General features: G+C 44.0%; 1 protein-coding gene across 1 annotated transcript; it reads left to right on the top strand.

The window, feature by feature from the left end:
- Positions 1–5031: 5031 nt before the first annotated feature.
- Positions 5032–6189, top strand: LOC132387979 (N-acetyllactosaminide beta-1,3-N-acetylglucosaminyltransferase 3-like). Its single transcript, XM_059960309.1, has one exon. It carries the CDS (start codon positions 5032–5034, stop codon positions 6187–6189), a length of 1158 nt encoding a protein of 385 aa, XP_059816292.1.
- The last annotated feature ends 19015 nt before the right edge of the window (positions 6190–25204 follow it).

The raw sequence follows: 25204 nt of genomic DNA on the forward strand, positions 1-25204 counted from the left end.
CCACCTATCAGCCGATGGGCATCAGGTGCGTCTCCTTGAGTCCAAACAAGCCACAATGATCCACAGGTTTGACTTATTGACTCAAAGAAGGGACTGCTACAAGACCAGGAGTCCGGAGTCCGCGGTCCAAATGAAGACCCGGAATGGGGGCTCCGGACCATAACAAGAAACAGTAGAAAACCTGCAGTCACAAGTGGGCGTATTAACTCATCGTAACGTCGCCCACCCAGTACAGTCTCTGTGTTTACTCTGTGCTGAGCTCCTGCTTCTGCTTCCAGCGAATCCGAGCACCGGAATTCCTTGGGACCGAACAGTAAGTGAACACAATCAGAGTAATGTTCAGTTGACAACACACACAGAAGCCTGCACTCACACTCATCAGCACGTAACTCCAGACCCTGCTCCACAGCGCAGGAACTAAACGACAGAAAAACTCATTCGAGCCAATGGTTGAGATGTGCTGTTCGATCCAGGCTTAATTTTGCATCCCAGTAGACGGTGACAAAGATTGCATACAGTATCTCACGACAAATCGATCTGCTCCAGGGAGCAACTGCGACTCGCATCCTGGTTCAGATCAGGTGGTGTCCTCGCATGAAATTATTGTTTACTTTGGGACCAATTTACTGTCAGACTATAAACTTCAGTGACAGCTGAGGGCAGAAATCGCTGTAGGCTTATAGGAAAGAGACAGTAGCAGGATGGGACATGTGTACTCTGGTGAAAAGTTATGATTTTAGAATATTCTTTTCTTTTTAAACACAGGACATTCCCTTTCGCCAGATTTAACTCCACACTGCAATTTTAAATATTTGTCCACAATTGGGCCATATTACAATGAAGGACGGCAACTATGTGGAGATTACAAACTGGAGATAACCACGTCCAAAAGAGTACAACATATTTCACCATCAGATTCGTGTTCACTTACCGGAAATAGATAAACTTATCAATCAGATGACTTTCCTGACTAACGGGTATATTTACGTTACTCCCGTCGGTGTGTTACCCCGCTATCGCCGCTACTTTACAAATACCTGAGCTGTTTAAAGAAGAGGAAGTACTGGCTCTATTAAGGGTTATACAACTGGATAAGTCTCCGGGAACTGACAGGGTATTAGTTAGGACCTTAAGGGAAGTTAGTGTAGAAATAGCAGGGGCTCTGACGGAAATATTTCAAATATCATTAGAATAGGTGGTGGTGCCGGAGGATTGGCGTATTTCTCATGTGGTTCCATTGTTGAAAAAAAGGTTCTAAGAGTAAACCTAGAAATTATAGCCCTGTAATTGTGACGTCAGTGCTGGGTAAATTAATGGAAAGTAATCTTAGATATGGTATATATAACTATGTGGATAGACAGGGTCTGATTAGGAACAGTCAACATGGACGTGCATGGAAGGTCATGTTTGACAGAACATTGAATTTTCCGAAGAGGTTAAAGGGAATGTTGACGGGGGTAAAGCAGTGGATGTTGTCTATATGGACTTCAGTGAGGCCTTTGACAAGGTTCCACACGGAAGGTTAGTTAGAAAGGTTCAATCGTCAGGTATTAATATTGAATAGTAAAATGGATTCGACAGTGGCTAGATGGGAGATGCCAGAGTGTAGTGGTGGATAACTGTCAGGGTGGAGGCTGGTGACTAGTGGTGTGCCTCAGGGATCTGTACTTAGTCCAATATTGTTTGTCATATGCATCCATGATCTGGATGATGGGGTGGTAAATTGGATTAGTAAGCATGCAGATGATACTAAGTTAGGTGGCGATCTGGATAATGAAGTAGGTTTTCAAAGCTTACAGAGAGATTTAGTCCAGTTAGAAAAGTGGACAGAACGATGCAGATGGAGTTTAATGCTGATAAGTGTGAGGTGCTACATTTTGGTTGGACTAATCAAAATAAAACATACATGGTAAATGGTAGGGCATTGAATAATGCAGCAGAACAGAGTGTTCTAGGAATAATGGCGCATAGCTCTCTGAAGGTGGAATCTCGTGGATAGGGTGGTGAACAAAGCTTTTGGTTTGCTGGCCTTTATAAAGCAGAGCATTGAGTATAGGAATTGGGATGCAGTGTTTAAATTGTACCAGATATTGTTGAGGCCAAATTTGGAATACCGTGTACAGTTCTGGTCACCGAATTTTAGGGAAGATGTCAACAAAATAGAGAGGGTACAGACGAGATTTATTAGAATATTCCCAGGGTTTCAGCACCTAAGTTACAGAGAAAGGATGAATAAGTTAGGGTTTTATTCTTTGGAGCTTAGAAGCTTGAGGGGGAGTTGATAGAGGTATTTAAAATTATGAGGGGGATAGATAGGGTTGACGTGGATAGGCTTTTTCCATTGCGAGTATGGGAGATTCAAGCAAAAGGACTTGAGTTTACAGTTAGGGGGCAGAAGCTTAGTGGTAACACGAGGAGGAACTTCTTTACTAGGAGAGTTGTTGCTGTGTGGAACAAGGTTCCAGTAGAAATGGTAGAGACAGGTACAACATTATCATTTAAAGTAAAATTGGATAGGTATATGGGCAGGAAAGGAATGGAGGGTTGTGGGCTGAGGGCGGGCCAGTGGGACTAGGTGAGAGTAAGCATTCGACAGAGAGTAGAAGGGCTGAGATGGCCTGTTTCCGTGCTGTAATTGTTAGGTGGTGATATGTGAGGTGATAGACATTCAAATGGAGTAGGGCTGATACAATGAAAGGCAAGGCATTGACAAATGCATAGTTCACTGAAAAGCAAGATGGTGAAAAAAGCGTTTAGCATGCTAGCCTTCATCAGTTATGGTGTAGAGTTTAGGGGCGGGGCATTATTTGCAGTTACATAAGTTGTTGTTGAGACCACTTTTGGAATATTATCTTCAATTTTGGTTACCCTGTTATAGGAAAGACGCTGCCAAGTTGGAGAGGGTGCAGAAGAGATTTAGGAGGATGTATTTTTGGTTTAGAGGGCGTGAGTTACAGAGAGGTTGCCCATGCTGGACCTTTATACCTTGGAGTATGGGAGGTGACCTCAGAAGTTTAAAATCATAAGGGGTATTGATAAGGTGGATTGTCATTATTGGAAAGTTGGAGAGTCCAACACGAGAGATCACAGATAGAAGAGAAGAGGAGAAAAATTGAAAAGAGACCTTGGTGATAACTTCTGTACACAGAGGACAGTGAGTACCCGGAAGTAGCTACCAGAACAAGTGGTGGAAGTGGGATCAACAGCAACAACTCGGGTCTTGGACTCAGGAAATGAGAGAGAAGCCTCAAGGTTTTTGGAATGTGGCCTGGCCCCTCAGCAAGACAAAGCCACGGAAACCGCCATTGTCTCTTGGAGTCACCTTTGTGGAATGGGGACTGTGTTACGTGCAAACCCTCAGGGCAACGTGGTCTGGGTGACGGGGAGAGATTGCATCATCCCAACCTGATTGAGACCCCGTGAGTGCAGATAAAAGAGGGTCTGTAAAGACGGCCCCTCAGCCGCACCAGAAGACACGCTAGAAATCCTGTGACAGCGTTTAATAGCGGCAGCCGGTGGGGGGTTCGTGTGTGTCCTTCCCTTGCCTGGGATTGGCGGCCTTACCACGGAAGAACGGCTTTAGCTAAAGGAGAGGCCACAAATGAACGGCCACACCAACGAGAATCCGACGGATCAAAATCATAAAGGTTGGAAAACCCGCAGGGTAACTGTTCCATTCTATTCCTATTTCTCTCTCTCTCCAACAAAGTGCACCACAGCGACAACCAAAAGACGGCAGCTTGTCGAAATGCAGTGAACCGTATATTTCCATTGGACAATTCGTTATCCCCTAGACAACGATAGAGCTTATTGATAAATATTATACCCGCGCTTTTAGATTTAGTATTGATGACGGATATTTTCTGAATGTTTGTATTAACCTTATTTTTGTGCCCCTTTATCAATAAAAAACTTTTTAAAGTAATGCCATCAGACTTCAACAGACCTCTCTATCTTTGCTGGTAAGTGATCCAGTTACGGGATGCGTAACAGAATACAATTCTCTGGTTAAGATAAAAGCAAAAAGCCAAGTTCCTTGAGTATACTTCTCTTTGTTTCTCCTATTGTAGGTATACAGAAACCAGGTTGAAATACCACGAAAATCAGATGCTTTCAGTAGCTGTACTAACACGTTACCTTCCCTGCACTGCCATATATTCAGTTACTAATCAATGGTCAATAATACATCATCTTCTATAGTATCAGTAACCTGTGAACTCAACCTGAATGGTGACCGAGCTGGGACCTTCCTCTTAGAGCAAAGATGGGGGGGGGGGGGGGTGGTTTGGGGACTGTTGATTTCATAGAAGTGAAAACGCTGATAAGAGGCATAGATAGAATGGAGAGCCAACAATATTTCCCCAGGGCAGAAATGACTAATATCAGGGGGCATGATGTTAAGGTGATTAGAGAAAAGTATAGGGGTTTGTCAGAAGTAGTATTTTTTTAACAAAAAGAAAATGGTGGTTGTATGGAATGCACAGCCTGGGAAGTGATAAGGGTAGATGTATCAGTGAGATTTAAGAGGCTTTTAGATAGACACATGGATGAAAGAATAATGGACATCTATTTGAGAGAGTAGGGATCAATTGATCTTGGAGCAGATTAAAAGGTCGGTGCAACATCATGGGCAAAAATCCCTGCATTGTGCTGTATTGCTCTATGTCTGGCCCAGCTCAGTTTAAGCCCCGAGAGGAGTGATGAGAGCTGTGAAGCGAGGTGGAATAAAGCCTTTGGAATCATATACCTTTAAGGCCCAGAAATAAACTATGCGACTTTCAGTTTAATGACAGAGATGATATCCTATAGGTAGATTTGTTTTTCTGCTGGGATGGAATGCTTCAGGTTAATTAAACTTTCAGCAGCGAGTAGGGCTCTGCCTATTCCTTACCTCACCAACATTTTGGGGTCAATATTACAAAGCATTAGTGATCTTCATTACAGCTTAAACTTCCCATTCTTCTCAAGCATCATGGAAATGTAAAGTTTCCTTTGAATTAATCATTTTTTTTTCTGTACTTCAGGTGAAAGATGAGAAGACATCGGCGATTCCATGAGAAAGTAGTGCTGGGTGTTCTGATTACTCTGGGATTGTTCTTCATGTTCTGGGATAATGACCAATGTCGAGAGACTGATGTTGTTGCAGAAACTGTTCATCGCAATGACCTGCCCAAGGTTGTTACTGGTGATGCAACTGAATCAGTGCTCAAGCCAAAGTGCCACGCGAACACGACATTGGTGCACCTGTCCTCATTTCATCAAGAGAAAGAGCACATTAAAAACTACTTGATGTATAAACACTGTCGAGAATTTGACATGATTCAAAATGTTCCAGACAAATGTGGTGGTCGAGAAGGATCTCAGAATGTCTTCCTGCTGCTGGTGATCAAATCTCACCCTTTCAATCAGGATCGGTGGGAAATGATAAGGAAGACTTGGGGCAAAGAACGCGAATTCAATGGGGTCCTAATTAAGAGAGTCTTTATTTCTGGTGTCTCTTCTGACCAAAATGAAAATAGGAAATTGAATCAGCTGTTAGCCATGGAAAACAGAGAACACAGAGATATACTACAATGGGATTTCTTGGATACCTTTTACAACCTCACCCTCAAACAATACAAGTTGCTGCAGTGGGTCAGTGAATTTTGCCCTAGTGCTAAATTCATCTTTAGTGCAGATGATGATGCCTTTGTCAACACCGATAACATGGTTGACTACTTGCTAGGCATGAAGGTTCAGCAACACCTGTTTATGGGCCGTCTCATTTATGGGTTTGGGCCCAAACGCCAGAAGTCGAGTAAGTATTATATACCAGAAATATTGACCACCATCAAGTTTTACCCACCATACATTAGTGGAGCGGGCATACTCATGTCTGTGTATACAGCTCACATCATTTTCCACATAGCCCAAGACGTTGAACTGTACCCCATTGATGATGTATTTTTTGGGATGTGTCTGGCCAAGGCTGGACTAGCCCCACATCACCATAGCGGATTTAGGACCGCTGGATTTAGTGTTCCTTCTACCCAAGATGAATCTTTCAATCCTTGCTATTACCGTGAGTTGCTGCTAGTGCACCGTATCCGGACTTTTGAAATGCTATTGTTGTGGGATGCAGTGCATGATGCTAATCTGAAGTGTGTTCATGCTCCCCAGACGTCTGCATCCACGGAAAGGACCACATGAGTCATGGGAGAATGCAGCAACTGTTGGAATGGAATGCAGTTTGTAACATGTGTTTGTTAATCAGTTGTTTATGCAATGTAAGAAGGTTAATTCCTAAATTATATTGGAGGATTCATTAATTCATAAGGTTGGCGCCTTTCTACATTCTACAAATGTTTGTAAAGATATTAGGTGTCATCACTCAGCCTAATTCTGACTGCACCCATAATGACATTACAATATAGACAGGAGCATCGCAATTTAAGTCAATTGTAAAGTTATTCCAAGTGAACAGTCCTTGTTGCATTGCGTGCAGATAGATACAGCATGTTAACTTGGTGCATTTGTATAATAACACTCCAATAAAATTTTTAGCAACAGTTATATCTGTGTTTTTTTTCTTGCCGTTTCTTACATGACCCTTGCAAAATGTGAAAGAGACAAATGAATTTCTTGGACTGGAACTGTGAGAACAACAAAGAATCTAGATCTAAAATTGTCTCATGGTTGGAGGAATAGAGAAACTTAAGGTCATCACTTCTGTACTCAAATGTCAGCCTGCATTGTGTCTGTGTAAACTACATATCAAATAAAAGCACACACGCAGGAGATGGCTTTAACTGGTGTATATACATTGCAGAGAGGGAAAGGGATCAATGAACATGTGGGGACAACAGATCAATATGCATACATAGACGGCAGTCCATATATAGTGCGAAGGGGAGTGGCATTAGATTTGGCAGGTGTCATGTCTAAGACAATGTACTCGGTTGCCAGTGTCATGTTGCTGGTATTGACACGGTCATCACTGAGAGTTAAGTCCGGTAGCTTTGACTAGTGGCAACCTGGACATCGGAAATCTGGAGAGGAAGGGACTTCGATAAGGCTCATTGTCCGAGGGGCAGCTCACGGCAGTGCAATAGAGCAATCGGTGAGCAATCAACTAGTGGCCAATCGGCATTTGGGTTTGATTAGTAACAGCAAATTAAAGGAAGGTGGGGCAAACCCAGTGACCGTCGTCTGAATAGAAATATAGAAAACCTACAGAACAATATGGGCCCTCGGCCCTCAGAGCTGTGCCGAACATGTCCCTACCTTAGACCTACCTAGGCTTTACCCATAGCCCTCTTTTTCTAAGCTCCATGTAATCATACAGGAGTCTCTTAAAAGCCTCTATCGTTTCCGCCTCCACCACCGCCGCCGGCAGCCCATTGCCCGCACTCACCTCCCTCTGTGTAAAAAAAAACTTACCCCTGACATCTCCTCTGTACTTACTTTAAAGCACCTTAAATTATTTCCTCTCAAGCTCGCCATTTCAGCCCTGGGGAAAGCCTCTGACTGTCCACACGATCAATGCCTCTCATCATCTTGTACACCTCTATCAGGTCACCTCTCATCCTCCATCGCTCCGAGAAAAGGCCGAGTTCACTCAACCTGTTCTCATAAGGCATGCTCCCCAATTCAGACAACATCCTTGTAGATCTCCTCTGCACCCTTTCTATGGTTTCCATGTAGTGAGGCTTCCTGCAGTGAGGCAAATATAACTGAGCACAGTACTCCAAGTGGGATCCGAACAGGGTCCTATATTGCTGCAACGTTACCTCTTAGCTCTGAAACTCAATCCCACATTTGATGAAAGCCAATGCTCTATATGCCATCTTAACCACAGAATCAACCTGTGTAGCAGCTTTGTGTGTTCTGTGGGCTCAGACCCCAAGATCCATCTGATCCGCCGCACTGTCAGAAGTTTTGACTTTAATGCCATATTCTGCCATTATAGTGTAGGGACTGCGGTCTGCAGTCAGGTACTCAGGATCACTCAGCATAATGTTGCACGAACATTATTAGCAAAACACTCCGACACAAGACGGGTTTCATTTTGTTACAGACAGAAATGCCAGTTTGGTACTACAAGTTAATTGCATTTCCAAATTGGTGGAGAAGTGTGCTGACATCCCTCGCTATCTGTAAAACTGTGACGAGATGCTGAGGTGTATTATATATGGACTGTGCCTTTATAAAGAGAGAGAGAGTTGGTGTACAATGATTCAGAGAGAACGAGAGACACCACCGAGCTCTTGAGTTGCCATGGTTACGGAAGGGCGGAGCTATGTAATGGACAGCTGATGTTCAGCATGTTTGGGATATAGACAGGGTCAGCTGGCTTTTCAGACAGACACACTGACACACGGAAGACACGGAGGGTAATGCAGAAAGAATAGACACTGGATAAACTTTCAGTGACCACGAAAGGCTGGGTTTTGATTGCAGTGTGGGAAAGGGGTGACTGGTGGATTGTTATCGGTGTGTTTCACCTTTGACAGCTTTACTGCATGAAGTCGGTACTCTTTTGTGTGATCACAAAACTTTACCAGGACTTCGGAAGGCAACGGAAAGATCGACGACATCAGCTTACTTGGAAAACAAATCATCTCTCTGTCTCTCTCTCTCTCTCTCTCTCTCCCTCTCTCTCTCTCTCTCTCTCTCTCTCTCTCTCTCTCTCTCTCTCTCTCTCTCTCTCTCTCTCTCTCTCTCTCTCTCTCTCTCTCTCTCTCTCTCCCCAAAATATCACAAACTGAACAGACGTCATTCTTATACCATTGGAAGACTATCATTTACTACCTAAGCTGAAGAATTTTGGGGTTTTATATTTACACACTTAGATTTGCATAAATTCTGGTAACTTGTTTGATTTGTCTGTTTTTATATTACGAGATTACGTAGATACTGATAAGTAGTGTTTTGTTTGTAACAATACCAGACTCCAGGTGTGTTCCAATTCTGCTGGTTATTTTAACCCGTTACGGGGGGCACGTAACAAACCCGTTCCAACCCCTACATCACACCGCATTTCTGTAAACCCCTTCGACTCCTACAGCACTCGGCACCTCTGCAAAACCTCCATCATCCACCCCGGTGCAGACAGACGGCAGCACATCCGAGAAAGATATTGTCGTGTCAGATTGAATGGCTCACTGTTGGCCAGAAGAAACTACAGTCTGATCAAGGGCGGGGATGCAGACAAACCAGTTCTCTCTGTTTTCTCCTATTTTGTGGGCTATGAACTGATTCTTGAACTGGAATAATTTAATCAGAGGAACAGAATGTGGACACAGGGAGCTTCAGGTAATGATCTGCTAAACCTGAGACCATTCTCAAACAAGTCGCCATTTGTTATGTGAAGGGCGTGGACTCTGAACTGATTCCTGACCCAGGGACAATCTAATCAGAGCAGTAAACCTGAGACCATGCTCAGAGGAGCAGCTACTTGTTATGTAAAATGCCAGACATATCAAACAGGCTATCTGTAGTCTCGTTAGACTCTGTCTGGGTTGCCTCATTTAACTGGTTCGGACCGGTCAGGGTGTAAAGATACGATTACATAAGGCTGGGCTGTGCAGAGCCAGGTACCATATGTTGGTTGTAGCTCTGTACAATGACCAGTAACCAGGTGACCCAGGTAGGTCAGGTGACCTTGAGCCAATGATTTGGAGATCCAGTGGTTCAACTGATGAGGAACAATATAAGATTCCGGAGCTCTTATGGATGGGTATTGCATGAGAAGATGGAAACCTTTAAGAGATGATTGGAGAAGTCCACGGATGAGAGGGATATGTCAGCGGTGCCCCACAAACGACCAGGCGACGCAGAATATTCTTCAAGAAGGGATAAACTTTAATTTCAAATCAAAGCTGATACAGTCATTGAGCTTGTCGCTGATTGCCCACCCATCCTTGTACATAGCATTTTTATAGCAATCTCCTGGTTTAATTGCATTAGCATATCCAATCAGTCTATAGTTGCGTATCACAAGTACATCCGCCACTATTGTTTCTACATCTCTTAGCTACCTCTCATTAACACACCATTGTCTTCTACATTCTTAAGATTTCATTCTCCTACTAAATTGGGTACATGCATAGCAAATAGCAAACTCAGACTACATAATCTACATCTCTACATGGGGTCTTACACAGAGAAAGAAGACTAAGAGTCCGCACACAAAAGCCCCAATAAACTCAAGCACTTATTCCCAAATCTCGGGTTAAAGTATAATTTTCTCCGCCAAGATCTCACAATATTTGTTCCCTGTTACCCTGGGCCGCAGAGCCAAAACTCTGTTCCCTTTGTACCTGAGACAGGGAAAAAGACTCAGAAGCCCTTGCAATCTATTCCCACACTGTCGTTTTGCTCTTGTTCATCCCGCAGGTGTTGCAGGCTGTAACGATACATTTTCGGTGTTTCTTTCCCCACTAAGCTTGCTTCAATAATTGCCAGGAGCATCGGAAATTGTTTGGTTGCAGCACGCACGACAAGAGATCTGAGACAAGGAAGAAAACAGCTCAGCACAAGCACACAGCTCAACAATACAATACTGACAGTTATTGCCATTTTAGTCAGCCATGCTCCCCATCCTCCGAGTCTACTTTCTAACCAGTCAAAAACTGATGTCCGGACCCTGCATTCTGTTTAACTTACTATCTTGGAATTTTCAACTTATACATTGCCTTAGTAAACGATCCTTCTGGACTACTGTTGTTTGGTATAAAAGTGCAGCACTTCTCTCCAAACATCACACAAATTCCTCCTTTTTCTGCCAACAGCCAGTCCAATGCTTTCAGGGTTCCATTAATTCTCTCTATCATGCCCTGCGACTGAGAGTAGTATACACATGCAAATCTTTGCTTTATCCTCAGCGCTTGTAGTACCAATTTGACCACTTTCTGGATAAAAGCTGAACCATTGTCAAAGCTAAATTCTGTAGGTATTTCAAACCTTCGGATCACTTCATTTGTCAGAAATGTAATCACTGTCTTTGCCCCTTGATCTCTTGACGGTACCGCCTCCACCCATCTGCTAAATCGATCGATTACTACCAGCATGTATCTTTTCCCTCTCACTGTCTTTATCATATCTATGTAATCAATCACTAGATGTTTAAATGGTCCTTCAGGTACAGGAATGTGACCTATTGGGGTTGTAATTCCCTTCCGAACATTATCCTGTGCGCATACCTCGCACTGTGACAAGACAACGTCCACTGAAGCCTGTAAATAAGGTAACCAAAAACTATCCTTTATTTTCTTTATCACTTCCCCCCTTGCACAATAGTCCATCCCATGCGCTTCTGAAATCAGAATCGTCAGTAGAGGGGTGGGCGCTACCAACAAAACGTCTTCCATGCTCCACAATCTTTCCGGGTTCTGCTTGGCCCCACTTCCGTCTCCACATTGTCTGTTCTACCAAAGTTGCCTTACCTTGTATTTCAATTAGGTCCTCTACCTCGGGTTCTGGAGTTAGGCTTACCTGGGAGGCAATGACAGCTGATGTACATCCAGACGCTTTTCTGGCTGCCTCGTCCGCAGCTTGATTTCCCTTTCTAATTACATCATTTCCCTTTTTATGTGTCTGGCATTTTACTCTAGCCAATGCTTTAGGATTCATTATGGCTTTTATTAAGTCTAGAATTTGCTGACGATGTTGTATGGGATCCCCATTACTTTTTTTTTAAAACCTCTCTGCTTCCACACTGCCCCGAACAAATGGCATACTCCATGAGCACATGCCAAATCAGTATAGATGTCTACTTTCTCACCTTCCATCATTTCACATGCAGCTGTCAGGGCTTTGATTTCCGCTAGTTGGGCGGAACACGGTTGGGGAAAGGATTCCATCCTAATAATCTTATAGCTCGACTGATCCTGCTGTACTACTGAGAACCCTGCATGATTTCTACTATAATCCCTTTAACAAGAGCCATCTGCGAACAGAACCTTTTTATTTGCATCCTCTAGTGGTTCTGGCCATAAATCTGCTTTCAATTTGGCAAATGCCATCGTCTTCCCTACACAATCATGGGGTTCTCCTTCATAGCCCAAAGGGACAAAATCAGCTATATTACTGGGAGTACATCTGTGTATAATTATGTCTGGAAATGTCAATAGCATCTGATACGCTGCCATCCTGGCTGGCGACAGCACAAATTTCCCTCTTTCCAGCAATTCTGCTGCTTTGTGGTGTGTGTACAGAGTCACAGGATCGCCCAGGGTTACTGATGATGCCTTTCCATATGCATAGTACAGCACCGCCAATCCCTGATAACAGGGTGGATACCCCTGAGCCACCTCATCTAGTCTCGTACTGTAGTATGCTATCGGCTGCTTTGTTTTCCCTGTGCCTCTCTCCTGTGTTAGAACCGCTGTGACATAACCCTCCTGTCGGTTGGATACATACAAATGTAAAACCTTCTCGTAGTCAGGCAAAGCTAATGCTGGTGCTGACTGCAATTCCTGCTTAATAGCATTGAAAACTATCTAGACCTCTCCATTCCACTGTAAGCCGTTCTTCATATTTGTATGTCCTGCTTCTTTCATTATCTTTCCCAAAGGTGCCACAGTCTCAGCATATTCTCCTATCCAATCTGAGCTGTAACTTGCCTTTCCCAAAAACGTCATCATCTGCCCTACAGTCTGGGGTATTTGGGCCTTAGATATTGCCTCAATCTGATCTGGTGCTATCGCCTTCACTCCCTTGGATATTACCCTGCCTAAGTATTCCACTTGTTGCGTGCAAAATCGCAGTTTCTTTTTGGATACTCTATGTCCTCCGTGCGACAGCTTCTCTAACAGAGTTATAGAGTCCTGCTCACACTGTTCCTTACTGTGGGAGCAAATCAACAGGTCATCCACATACTGTAACAATGTACTTTCCAATGGCATGCCCTCTGGGTCTGCCTTCAATACCTGATTAAAAACGTGTGGTGAATGTTCAAACCCTTGGGCATTCTGGTATACGTGTACTGAGCACCTCTGTAAGTAAATGCAAACAGATACTGACACAGGTCGGCTGGAGGAATGCTGAGGAAAGCCGAACATAAGTCAATCACTGAACAGTAACTTGCTTCTGGTGGAACATTAGTCAAAAGCGTGTGTGTGGGTTGGGGACTACCGCTGGCCAGTCCTCTACCACATCATTTACCGCCCGCAAATCATGCACCATTCTCCATTTAGATTTATCTGCTTTTAAGACCGGCAGCAACGGGGTATTACATGGACTGTTTGTTCTTTTAAGCACTCCTATTTCAAGCAACCCCTGTACTGTCGATGCTATTCCCTCTTCCGCTTCTGGTCTTAGAGGGTATTGTGGTCTCCTGGGTGGAATTGATCCCCTTTTCAGCCTTATTTCCACCGGACTAGCTGTTTTTATTTTCCCTTCGTCCGTGTCATGGTGTGACCACAGAATAGATGGCAACTCGTCTAACCTTCTTTCTTTCTGCTGGCCTCTTTCCTTTCCCAGCAAGGGCAGGTGTGGTTGGGGAGTTATTTCGACCTCTCTCACTGTCCCTAACATATCTACACTTACCATTATTTTAATGCAATTGTTGACTTCTGATATCCACACCTCTGGCGTGATTTTCCTCCACACTGTTACGGATTCATACTCTTAACTAAGGGTCCTAAGTCTTTAGACTGATATCCCTTGTTTACCAACAACGTTACGTGGGGCGCAGCCTCCGGTATCCTGTACCATTTTTCTAAAAAGGTGTTCCACTTAACTTGTAAAGGTGCCCCTTGCTTTCCAATGATCACAGCACCCCCTTCCAGGTGTTGTTGGGCACATGCCTCCAGATGCCAACTCTCCTCTCTGTTCTGAGTCTCGTCAAAAATCACTGTACAATGTAGCTCAGATTTGGCCATTACCGCCCTGGGTAATATAGCCTGCACGCCCTTTTTCCATTTTTCCCAGGTTTCCTGAATCTGATCTGCGATGTCTCCTATCCAAAAGACATTAACCTTCTTGCCTTCTCGCACTATCAATTGAGCCCCTGCTCTTTCCACATTTCTGGTGCATTCTAATTTTAATTCCAGTTTCAGTAAGGCATCTCTGCCTAACGAATTAATCGGAGTTCCTTTAGCACTGGCAAAACAATTCCTTTATTTCCCATTCTCAACTGCACTGGAGCCGTGCACTGTGTCAACTGTGTTTTCACCGAGAACTCAACCATCTTAATAAACTTTCCTGGCATGGGAAGGTGAAGGACATACTGTGGCTGTACATAAGTGTACAGGGCTCCAGTATCTATCATCATTGGTGTCAGTTGCCCTTCTAACATAACCTGAACAATGGGTTCCTCGTCTGCCTCCCTTGTTATCATTGGGTAATGTCCCTTCCCACTCGAGTTCTCGGGGCTCCCCTAATACCTCGCATAGGAGTTCACAGGTCCGCTTGGGCCTGTGGGGGCTGGTCCTTGGCTAAACTTTAGTTCCCTTCTTATCGGTTCCTGCTGGTGTGTGACAGGCTATGTGTAAACGGACAATCTCTTCTCATGTGACCTGGCGGATTACATCCCCAGCACAATCTCTCTACTTCTCTTTCCCCCTGTTTCCTCACTGGTCCCCTCTGACCATAGCTCGCCTGTCCCCCTCCTTGGGGCTTCCAGTCCTGTCTGGGCTGTTTGAATTTAGTCTGTTCCTGATAGGGCATTTGTGGGAATGCTCCTCCAAAGAAGATTATTGGCATGGGGTTTTCTGGCCCTTGTCTTACAGTATGATCGGTTCCTCCATATAGCGGTGCTTCATCCAGTTCGATGGCTGTACTCGGACCGGTGGCTGCTGGCAGCATCTTTTTGCTTTTCTGTTTTTCCTTCCTTTTGAGTTCTTCGAGCTGCATTTGTATTAACTTTCATTGCACCTCTTCCTGCTGCTCAGCCAACCTTCGTTTTTTTTTTCCGGTATTTCTCAACCTCCTGGACTACGTGGTCTCTAAGTTTTTATGGGGTCATTGACGTCAGCCCAACCAGTTCCTCCAGTTTGGATTCTACTTGTGGAGGCATTGCATCCAAAGTGCTATGTCGGAACAGTGTGGTGATAAATAAGCTATTTTCCACCTCTTGCTCAGTATCCAGTCTCCACCTTTTCAATTGGTTTTCTATGTAGTCTGCTGGGTTATTAGTGTCTCCCAGTGGATCCGCCTTTAAGGCTTTGGGGTCCACTTTGGGTGGATAAAGCTTCCTAGCGGGCTGTCGTACCCTCTGCCTCACTCAGTCAAACCGTCTCCATCAGTTCTCGGGTCGTTCGAGTTCACTTTGCCAGCCATTTCCATTAGTTCGTTAAATCTGGAGGTTCCTATCAACCTTATCAACAGTGCCTTCAAATCTCCCATAGCCAATAATCGTCCCGCTGTTTCTTCTTCAAAGGCTCTAATCCATTTCCCTGCTCCTTCATGTAGACTGGGCGGAGTGTTTTTCAGCCCTTCTAGGTCCTGGGATCCCCAAGGGATATACTGCACTTGTCCTGATCCTTTAACTAACAACGGCATCATTCTTCCTCCTTCTTCCCACCTGACCTGGCTCTCCTCCTCGCCTGACTCCCCATCTGTCTCAGGGTATGTCTTTACTGCCTCCCAGACAAATGTCTGCGGGGTCCTCATCTTCCCTTGGTCTCCTTGTGGAGTCCTTCCTTTCTGTCTTGATTCAATACTCGGTTTGCCCCTGGAGTATTTTGCGCATCTCCTCTGGCAACCCCCTCTCAGTAACTTATTTGGCTCTCTCTCTACTTCCGCAAGTAGCTCCCCGACCGCCTCCTTCTTCTCTTCTAGGCTTCTGCCTCCTACCTCTTCCCCACAAATTCTTGCATCCTCTCTCTCTCTCCACTTAACTCTTGCTCCTCCAATGTCACCTTCTCTTTCTTCCTGTCAGTGTCTGTACACCTGTGGCAGGGACTCCTCATGATCCTTACTCGTGCTTGATTCCCTTCTCTCTTGTGTTTCTCCAAGACTCTCATCTATCTTTTTTCCACTTCCTCTTGAATGCCTCAACTCTTCCTGCCCTGATGAGCCACTTTCTTTTCTAGTCTGTTTATTCCTATAGTATAACCGATACTCCTCATACTCCTTTTCCTCTCTCAAGTATTTCACCTGTTCAATCTCTTCTTCCATTTCTCTCTTTGCCTGTTCCATCTTTATCCTTTCTGCCTGTATCTCCTTCCATATCGCCGCTTTTTCCTTCTCGTATTGTTTTTTTTCCCTCCTCATTATCCCAAACTTGTACTTCTTCCTGCATGTTTACTGTTCCCGTCAGCAGGGGGCACTGCTTAGGGGTTGCTTTCCTCATTATAGGGAGGGGGCTTTTCTGTTTCTTTTGCATCCGGGTACGGAGCTGAAGTCAGCTTCTCACCATACCTTCCTCTCTCTCTAACAGGCTGTTTCTCCGGCACCTTAGTGTCTTCCTCGCTTGTAATCAATATTCTACCTGTCCTCCTCAGCCTTTCTCCCTCCGTTCTGAAGAGTTTTAGCACTTCCATTTCTCGTTCTCTTTTTTGCCCTCTTTTCTTAGATTTATCTTTTGGTTTGTAATTTCTAATTAATCCCTCCATTTCTTCCCACAAACTTACATCAAACGTTCCTTCTCTTGGCCACTTTGTGACGAGACTTTTGGTTTTCTTTTCCCATTTTTCTGAAGTTTTTGTGATCTCATATATATTTATCGGGAATTTTTTGCTCAGAATCTCTACTACCGTTCCTTTACCTATCATGTTATTCTCTCTTTTTAAGGTATTTCAGAGATTCACATTTTATTTACTGCATAATATTATTTACCTTAACTCTATGCCTAGTCTATCGTCTATCTACCAGCGCTTTAAACTATATATTGGACTGTCCTTGTTTCCTATTCTGTTCTGCCCGTACAGACCTCTATTCAGAGCGGTATCCACAGAACTTGCTCTTTGCCCCTCGTCTACTCAGACCCTTATCTCTTAAGGCGGTATCCACGAGGATTTTCTCTGTTTTCCCTTTCCTTGCCCGTTCAGACCTTCGACTTATACGAAGCGGTATCCACAGAGATCCACACAAACACCACGTGGAATTTTTCTTAACTTCTTATTAACTTATTTGTACTTACCCTCACTGCAGTGTTCTTGATCAATCCTCTGAGCCTCCGGTTGACCCCCAATTCTGCCAGATTCTTCGGACCGGAGAGACCCTTCGGCAGTGGTTCCACACTTCTGAGACTCCAAGACCTCCCCAAAACCAACAGAATTCTTAGTCCAAATTGTCGCAAAAAGCGCTTACCTTTTGTTTTGCTGCACCCTTTATTCTGTTAGCCTTGTGGGGGTCCCGAGAGGACTGGGAAGCGTCCCCAATCTGCCTTTTCCTTTCCGCGGGTCTCTTTCCGGTCCCGTCATGGTCGCCAATTTTGTCGTGGTTTCTCGTACCCCACAAACGACCAGGAGACGTAGAAGATTCTTCAAAAAGTGTTAAACTTTAATTTGCAAATCAAAGCTGAGACAGTCATTGACCTAGTCGCTAATTGCCCCCCGATCCTTGTACATAGCATTTTTATAGCAATCTCCTGGTTTAGTTGCATTAGCATATCCAATCAGTCTATAGTTGCGTATCACAAGTGCATCCGCTACTATTGTATCTACCTCCTGACTTAATCATGTTCTAATCTACATCTCTTAGCTACCTCTCTTTAACACACCATTGTCTTCTACATTCTTGAGATTTCATTCTCCTGCTAAATTGGTTACATGTATAGCAAGTAGCAGACTCAGACTACATAATCTACATCTCTTAGCTTCCTCTTATTAACACACCATTGTCTTCTACATTCCTAAGATTTCATTCTCTAGCAAATAGCAAGTTGCAACATTTATACTCCAATAGGGTGAGGTCGGTGGCAGTAGGCAGTTTAAATATTTCCTCACTGACTGAACCGGCTGGAAACCCTGTTTCTGTGCAGTGGTTCCCTGTGGCTGACTGACTGTATATCTGGGTTAGAACTTTAGTGTCTCACTGCACTGACCAATCTAGACAGTCTTTGATACTGTTCGATCCCTCTGGCCTCGCACACACTAAAGCATGGAGACTGAGTTAATGGATGCTTATTGCATGGGAAGATGGAAACTTTTGAAGTTGTTTATTCTGCATTCCCCAATTGCCTGTGATGGTTTTGAAGGAAGATAAGTGTAAGCCTGGATATTTGCTTTGCTTTCGCTGCGATTTTACTTTGTGTGTTTCATTTATCATTGATTTCAGATGGAGACACGGATTCCACACCGGCCATGTGGATTCAGGGTTAAATAGATCGAAATATGAGCGTATCTACACTCGATACGATAAAACCACGATTCAGAGGTAAATTGGCATTATGATAAAATGGTGTGTACTTCAATTGGGAATTTGAAATAGTCATTTTGCAAAGGCTGGATATCTTAATGAACAGCAAAAGCTGCGGCTGAACACTTCGAAATGTTGGTTTTAAGTTGCAGTGCTTAGAAGTCAATGTAGCATTTGCCCTGTAATACGTGAATGACAGGTCAGTTTAGACAAGTGGAGGTACAGTCCAATCGTTCTGCGATGTCCTTACGTCGTCAGTCCTAATTCCATAAATTATCCAGCTGCTGCTCTGTGTTCCGATTAAATCGACTATTTCCCTCAGCCCTATTTCAGCAGTTTAACTGCAAACTCGAAATAAAGTCATAAAGTGTACCGAAATTTCGACTCTGCATGCGGAACACGGCTGCCGCTGTCTTCCATCCAGAATTCACTCTGTCTGCGACATCATCCGCCTTCTGTTAGTAAGCCAATTCTGAATCAACGCAGCCAGGTTTCCCTCGATCCCATGCCTCCTGACTTTCTGAATGAGTCCACTTTGGGGAACTGATCAAATACTTGACCGTAATTAATGCACCCACATCGACTGATCTGATTCTTCTGTTTGTTTTATTTTCACTTTTTCAAATAATTCAATCTGACTCATAAAGGACAACATGCCATGTTTTCTGTCCTTAACCAGATTACGTTTCTCTAAATACTCATAAATTCCTTCTTCAATAATCCCCTCCAGTACTTTACCCACTACTGATGTAAGACTCCCTGGTCAATAATTCCAAGAAGAATCCCTATTATTTTTCGTCAACAAATGAATAACATTTTCCACCCCCCAATCATCTAGTTCTACTTCCGTGGCCAGCGAAGACACAAATATCCTGTCCAAAAGCTCAACAATATCTGAGATCACCTTCCAAAATCACCTGGAGTATATCCCTTCCTGTATCTGGGAATCATCTATCAACTGGAGTATATCATTTCCGGAATCGGGGTATCATCTATTACCTGGAGTATATCCCTTCCGGTATCGGGGTATCATCTATTACCTGGAGTATATCCCTTCCGGTATCGAGGAATCATCTATCATGTTTTCCAAGTTTCCATCGCATCCTCTTTTCAGCGTCGGCATGTTCGAGCATCTGCCTTTTGACGCTGTGTTCACATTGATCAATGTATTCAGTGAGGAGCTTCACCGCCTCGTTGGACTCCAGACACAAGTTTTCTGCTTTTACCTCTGATCTGCCTACACTCTCTCAGATCTCCTCCTGTTCTTCACTTATCTTAGTGCATCTTTACTCCGCTTCTAACTTTGAAGTCCATTGTTAAATTCTTTTCTGTCTACATTGTGACTCGCCATAACCCTATTTGATACTAAACCTTAAGTATCTTCCTTTCTTCCTCCTGACGAGCTGTTCCATTTTTCTTGTTAGCAAGGGTTACTTTACGCTATCATCCTTTGCCTCAATGAGACAATTCTATACTGAACCCATGTGAGTGTTTTCTGAACAAACTCCACATATCTGTTGTGCATTTCCTTCAGTACATCATTTCCTTATATACCATTCCACGTTCTGGCCAGTTGGCACGACACATCGCAGATCTCCAGTTCAATACATCTCATTCTCCCTGGTCATATCCCCGTATACGGTAAATGAAGGAGAGTTCTGCCCTGTCGTTCTGAAATGGTGACCTGCGGAGAGATCCGTCACCTGATCCGTTCCCCTTTCGAATATTAGATCCGGTCTGGACTGTTCGCTAGATTGTCTTTCCTTTTTATATTGACATGAATCCTTCCAGCACTCAACTGAGAGATTACGCTAGACCGCAAGGGCAGGAATGGCTGCTGGACTTCCCCGGGTTCATATATTTCGAAATGGAATCCGATAAAAGACAGTAAACGGAGTCCTATTGAAACACGGGGAGAGTATGATGGCACGCAGAATCCGAAAGGGAAGGAACCGTGGAGTGACTGTCTATTGATAGACTGGGAGTAGATCTCAGAGCAGAAAGGGAGCAATCACTAGTTTGTGAGCATTTAGTACAGACCACAGACACGCACCCCATCACCAAGAATTAAATATATATAAATAAACTAAAATAAAATATATATATGTGTGTGTGTGTGTGTGTGTGTGTGTGTGTGGGTGATGTGTGTTTGTGTCTGTGTGTGTGTGTGTGTGTGTGTGTGTGTGTGTGTGTGTGTGTGTGTGTGTGTGTGGGTGGGTGGTGTGTATGTGTGTGTGGGTGTGTGCGTGTGGGTGGTGTGTGTGTGTTTGTGTGGGTGGTGTGTGTGTGTGTGTGTGGTGTGTGTGTGGTGTGCGTGTGTATGTGTGGGTGGTGTGTGTGTGTCGGTGTGTGTGTGTGTGTGTGTGTGTGTGTGTGTGTGTGGGTGGGTGGTGTGTATGTGTGTGTGGGTGTGTGCGTGTGGGTGGTGTGTGTGTGTGTTTGTGTGGGTGGTGTGTGTGTGTGTGTGTGTGTGTGTGGTGTGTGTGTGGTGTGCGTGTGTATGTGTGGGTGGTGTGTGTGTGTCGGTGTGTGTGTGTGTGTGTGTGTGTGTGTGTGTGTGTGTGTGTGTGTGTGTGTGTGTGTGTGTGTGTGTGGTGTATACATACACATAGATACAGAAACCGCGCGGAGATGCGGAGATATATATGTTGGACAGGTGCCATATTAACAAGCTGTTGTCACAGGCAGCTTAAATTTCAATAAAATTCATCGGCACTTCCTCGCGTTAAAGGGTTTAGATATGACTGAATTTCGCAGCTGCGTCCAGAAATGAGTCCTAGCACAATTATCGGACAGGCGGAACGGAAAACAGTCCCTCCTGGATCCTGCACCAGAAAAGGAGAAGGATCAGGTAATAGATCTCTTCGCGGGTCAACTATTCGAAATGTCCGATAACTACACCGGGATGGATGCAGACTGTATTTACTTGGTGCTATTGGGTAACAACTTGGGAGCCGAATTCGGGAGAGGATTTGCTCCTTGAACTGCACAACAGGTGATTCTTCGTCGACTTGCATTGGGGTTGAGTAAAGACTTGTCTCACTGAGGCGAAGTAAGGACGGTAGTGTAGAGTAAACCTGGTTGACAACGATATTGAACACCTCGTCAAGAAGAAAAAGGAAAGATATTTGAGGGTCAAGAAGAAACGATCAGGCACGGCTATGCAATGTCACAATGTAGCCTGGACAGAAACGAATAATGAACTTAGAAACGGACTTGAGGCGTCCTTGGAAAGTCGCATTAAGGTAGGAGTAGAACAGGAGGGTGACGAGACAAAGGGTCTGAGAGCTGAGAGATAAAATGGTAATCATTCGTCTGGAGTGCAAGGAAGCAGTGAAGGTCCTTAATGATACTTTGCTTATATATTCAACAGTGAGCGGGACCTTGATTAATGCGGATTAAGCGTAACAAAACACAGATATACCGACGGTAACAATTATGCTCTGGAATCTTATAAAACATTAACATAATCATTCGGGCGAAGATATTGCTGCGAATTGGGGCATGATATTTGTGGTCTCACTATCTACAGAAGTAGTACCGGAGGATTGGAGAGTGGCAAATGTTTTTTTTTTCTTTGTTCTAAGAATTCCGTGAGGATTGTCCTGAGATTTACAGGCCAGTGAGTCTTCCGTCAGTTGTTGGCAAGCTATTCGGGAGGATTTTGAAGGAGGGAATCAATGAGTATCTCGGGAAACGTATTCTGATTGGGGATAGGCAGCATGGTTTTGTAATGGATGTAATCATTTGTGTCCATGACTGATTTCTTTGAAATTGAAAAAAAAAATACCGCTTAAGTCCGAAGTCGATGTGGGATGTATTAACTTTGTAAAGTGTTTGACCGGGCTCGGCATGGTCGGTACGTTCAGAAACTTAGATGGCTTTCTAGCTTGGGAAACCTGGTTTCGTGGAGTCAGAATTAGCAAATTGGCAGATTAGATAGTAATTGGAGGGAATTCTGCCTGGAGGACAGGGACCAGCGATGTTCCGCAAGAAGGTATAAAGGTTAGTACAGTTTACCAGTTTATCTCGACTCTGCTGTTACAGTGCTCAGAAAAGCAGACTGTAATCTGACCATCCTGCAGCACTTGGATAATTTACTGATGTCAGCAAAATGGTGAATTTCAGGATGGGACCGCACGTTATACTGTATAATTTGAACACCCGTTACATAGAACAGGGCGGATGCTACATTAACATCGTAACAACCTTTTCCAATGGAGGCCCCAAAGTCGACATTTAGCAGCATCTGGTGGAGCTATCCAAAGATATCGGATGATGCAGTATAACGTGCAGTTGCATTCTGAGATTCAGCGTTTATCTAAGTGCTGCAGGATGGTCAAATTAAAGTCTGACCAGGCAAGTGAACTAGCATTCCAAAATGCCAAAATCAAATTCCTAATTCGGTACAAATGCATTTATCCTAATACCAATTTCCCTTTGAACAGTGGGTTTATCATACATGGATACCTTTTTACCAGGATTCTACCTGGCCGGTGTGAAATCGGCGACTCCCTCTGAAATCAATAACAAGGTAGACAAGTAAAAGAACACAATATAAATACACACGTACATGCAAAACAATGTGCAAACATGCGCTTTTCTACGTTCAAAACCGTTGTAGATAACTGGCGCATACAGAATAAACAGTTAAATACAAGGATGTAATCCCTTATCGAATATTTCAAGGACCAGAGGAAAGAAAGATCTGGGTGGTTGCGGCCCAAATACACTAACACTTCATATAATTTCGGAAAGACCCACTCTCTGAAATTCAACTCAGTACCTGGAAATGCATTTCACTCAAAGAACCAGACTTTTCCAGACAGTCAATACCTGTGATAAAACAGAGGATTAATTCATACTTCCTGTTAATACAAACCTAACAAAGACACGACTGCTTTCCGTTCATTTACGACCGAATTACCTCTCCTTGTTTTTCTAGTGAACCCGCAAACTTCCTGTCCTCGTGCAATATTTTACAATCTCGATGCATTCACATTATAAGCGTTTGCAGAACACGTCGTACCATTAAGTGTTGAACAGTTAACAACTAAGCAATAATTAGAATCTTTCAAACATTTAAGAAATCCTTTCCAGTTTCAAGCATATGGACGTTGGAGGCTATGTATCGTCTCAAGTTGATATTCAACAATTTAAAACATGCAGTCATCGATTCACCGAATCTCCAGCGACTTCCACGTCTTCTGACCTCTAAATTCCGCTCAAACATACGATGTAATAACACATCCTGGATACCTTCCCGGTCGTCGCATTTTATCTGTACATCTTCTATTATTGGGACCTGCATAGTTTTTCCTCCTATTCCGGAAACCCCAATGGTTTTGGTCCCAATCTTGGTTCCCGGAGGGGCTTGGATTATACTAGTTCTTTCAGCTCCTGAGTCGACCATAAAGGTTACTTCTGACCCTTGAGGAACTAATTTTAAATTTACCAGGGGTTCCTGCTTGTATCTCGTCCCCAAGGGTTGGGACCCCTGACACCCCTATTCTTCTTCCATGAGGGCATAAGCTCGGACTTCTTTTCGATATCTTGGGCACTCCCTCTTAAAGTGGCCTTCCTCATTGCAGTAAAAACATCGTGCCGCCCTCCTCATCCTACTTCCCTCAGTACAGTCGCTTCTCTCTGGCCTTGCTTCCCTTTTCTCTTTGTTCTCTGAGTTTACTTGGCGGATGGTTTGAACCATTACTTTCGCTGCCTTTTTCTGATTTTCTTCATCTCTCTGGACATAGACCTTTTGGGCCTGTCTAAGCAATTCACTTAGTGGTTTTTTCGTTCCAATCTTCCTGTTTCTCAAGCTTCTTCCGGATGTCTTGCCATGCTTTTGATACAAATTCAATTCGTATGAATTGTTCCCCTACTGCCGAATTAGGGTCCACCCCCGCATACTATTGCACATTTTTCCGCACCCTATCGAGGAAGTCGGTTGGGCTCTCATCTTTCCCTTGGTAGTTTCCAAACGCCTTGGCAAAGTTGTGACCTTTTGGCACAGCCTCCCTTATTCCCTTAATGATGTACTCTCGCCACTGTCGCATATTGCGTCTTCCCTCTTCTGCTTGTTTGTCCCACTGTGGGTCGTTTACTGGAAATTTCTGGTCCCCCGGTAACTCATTCGGCTGTTCCCTTCCCCAAATTGATATTGCAGCTTGTCGTATCATTTGCCTCTCTTGTGCAGAAAATAGCGTTCCCATAATCGCATGCATTTCTTCCCAAGTGTAAACATTAGGTCCTAAGAATTGATCCAACTGTTCTGCCAGTCCCATTGGATCTTCTAATAAAGTTTTCATATCTTTCTTAAATCCTCGTACTTCGGTACTTGTCAGATGGACGTTTACAAATCCTGTCCCTCCTCGTGCTCCTCCCATTGGAACCTCTCGAAAGGGACACAGCTGTACCTCTTCCTTTTTTAATTCGTCTTTCTTTTTCTTATCTGCTCCTGTCACACTCCTTGTTTCGATCCTTGCTTTTGCTTTTTCCCTAACATCCCTCTCTTCCCTCTCCGGGTCTATTTCTTCTGTTTTTTCACTTTCTTCACGTCCTCCCTCTGCTCCCGCAAGGGGCGCAGAAGGCTGGACATAGGGAGGGGGTAAATGATCGAGTGGGTCCCACTTCCGCTCCCCTTTAATGCCCAATTTAAAACTCTTTGTTGTTACTCCTGGCCAGGGAGCCCAACAAAAAGCATAAGCAATTTCTTCCGGTTTTACATTTGGTTTTGAATTAACGTAAATGTTTAAGGCTTGTCGTACCCAATCCTCCTCAGACCCAAGCCGCGGCCACCAGACCGCAGGTTTTTCTATCGGCTGTTTCGACCAAATTAAACAGTACTGTATCATTTTTTTCTTTTGTTTCCCTTTTAGTCTTCCACATCCCCAATTCTCAAACATTCTACCGAGGG

The sequence above is a fragment of the Hypanus sabinus genome, unplaced genomic scaffold, assembly GCF_030144855.1.
Source record: "Hypanus sabinus isolate sHypSab1 unplaced genomic scaffold, sHypSab1.hap1 scaffold_246, whole genome shotgun sequence".
Lineage (NCBI taxonomy): Eukaryota > Metazoa > Chordata > Chondrichthyes > Myliobatiformes > Dasyatidae > Hypanus > Hypanus sabinus.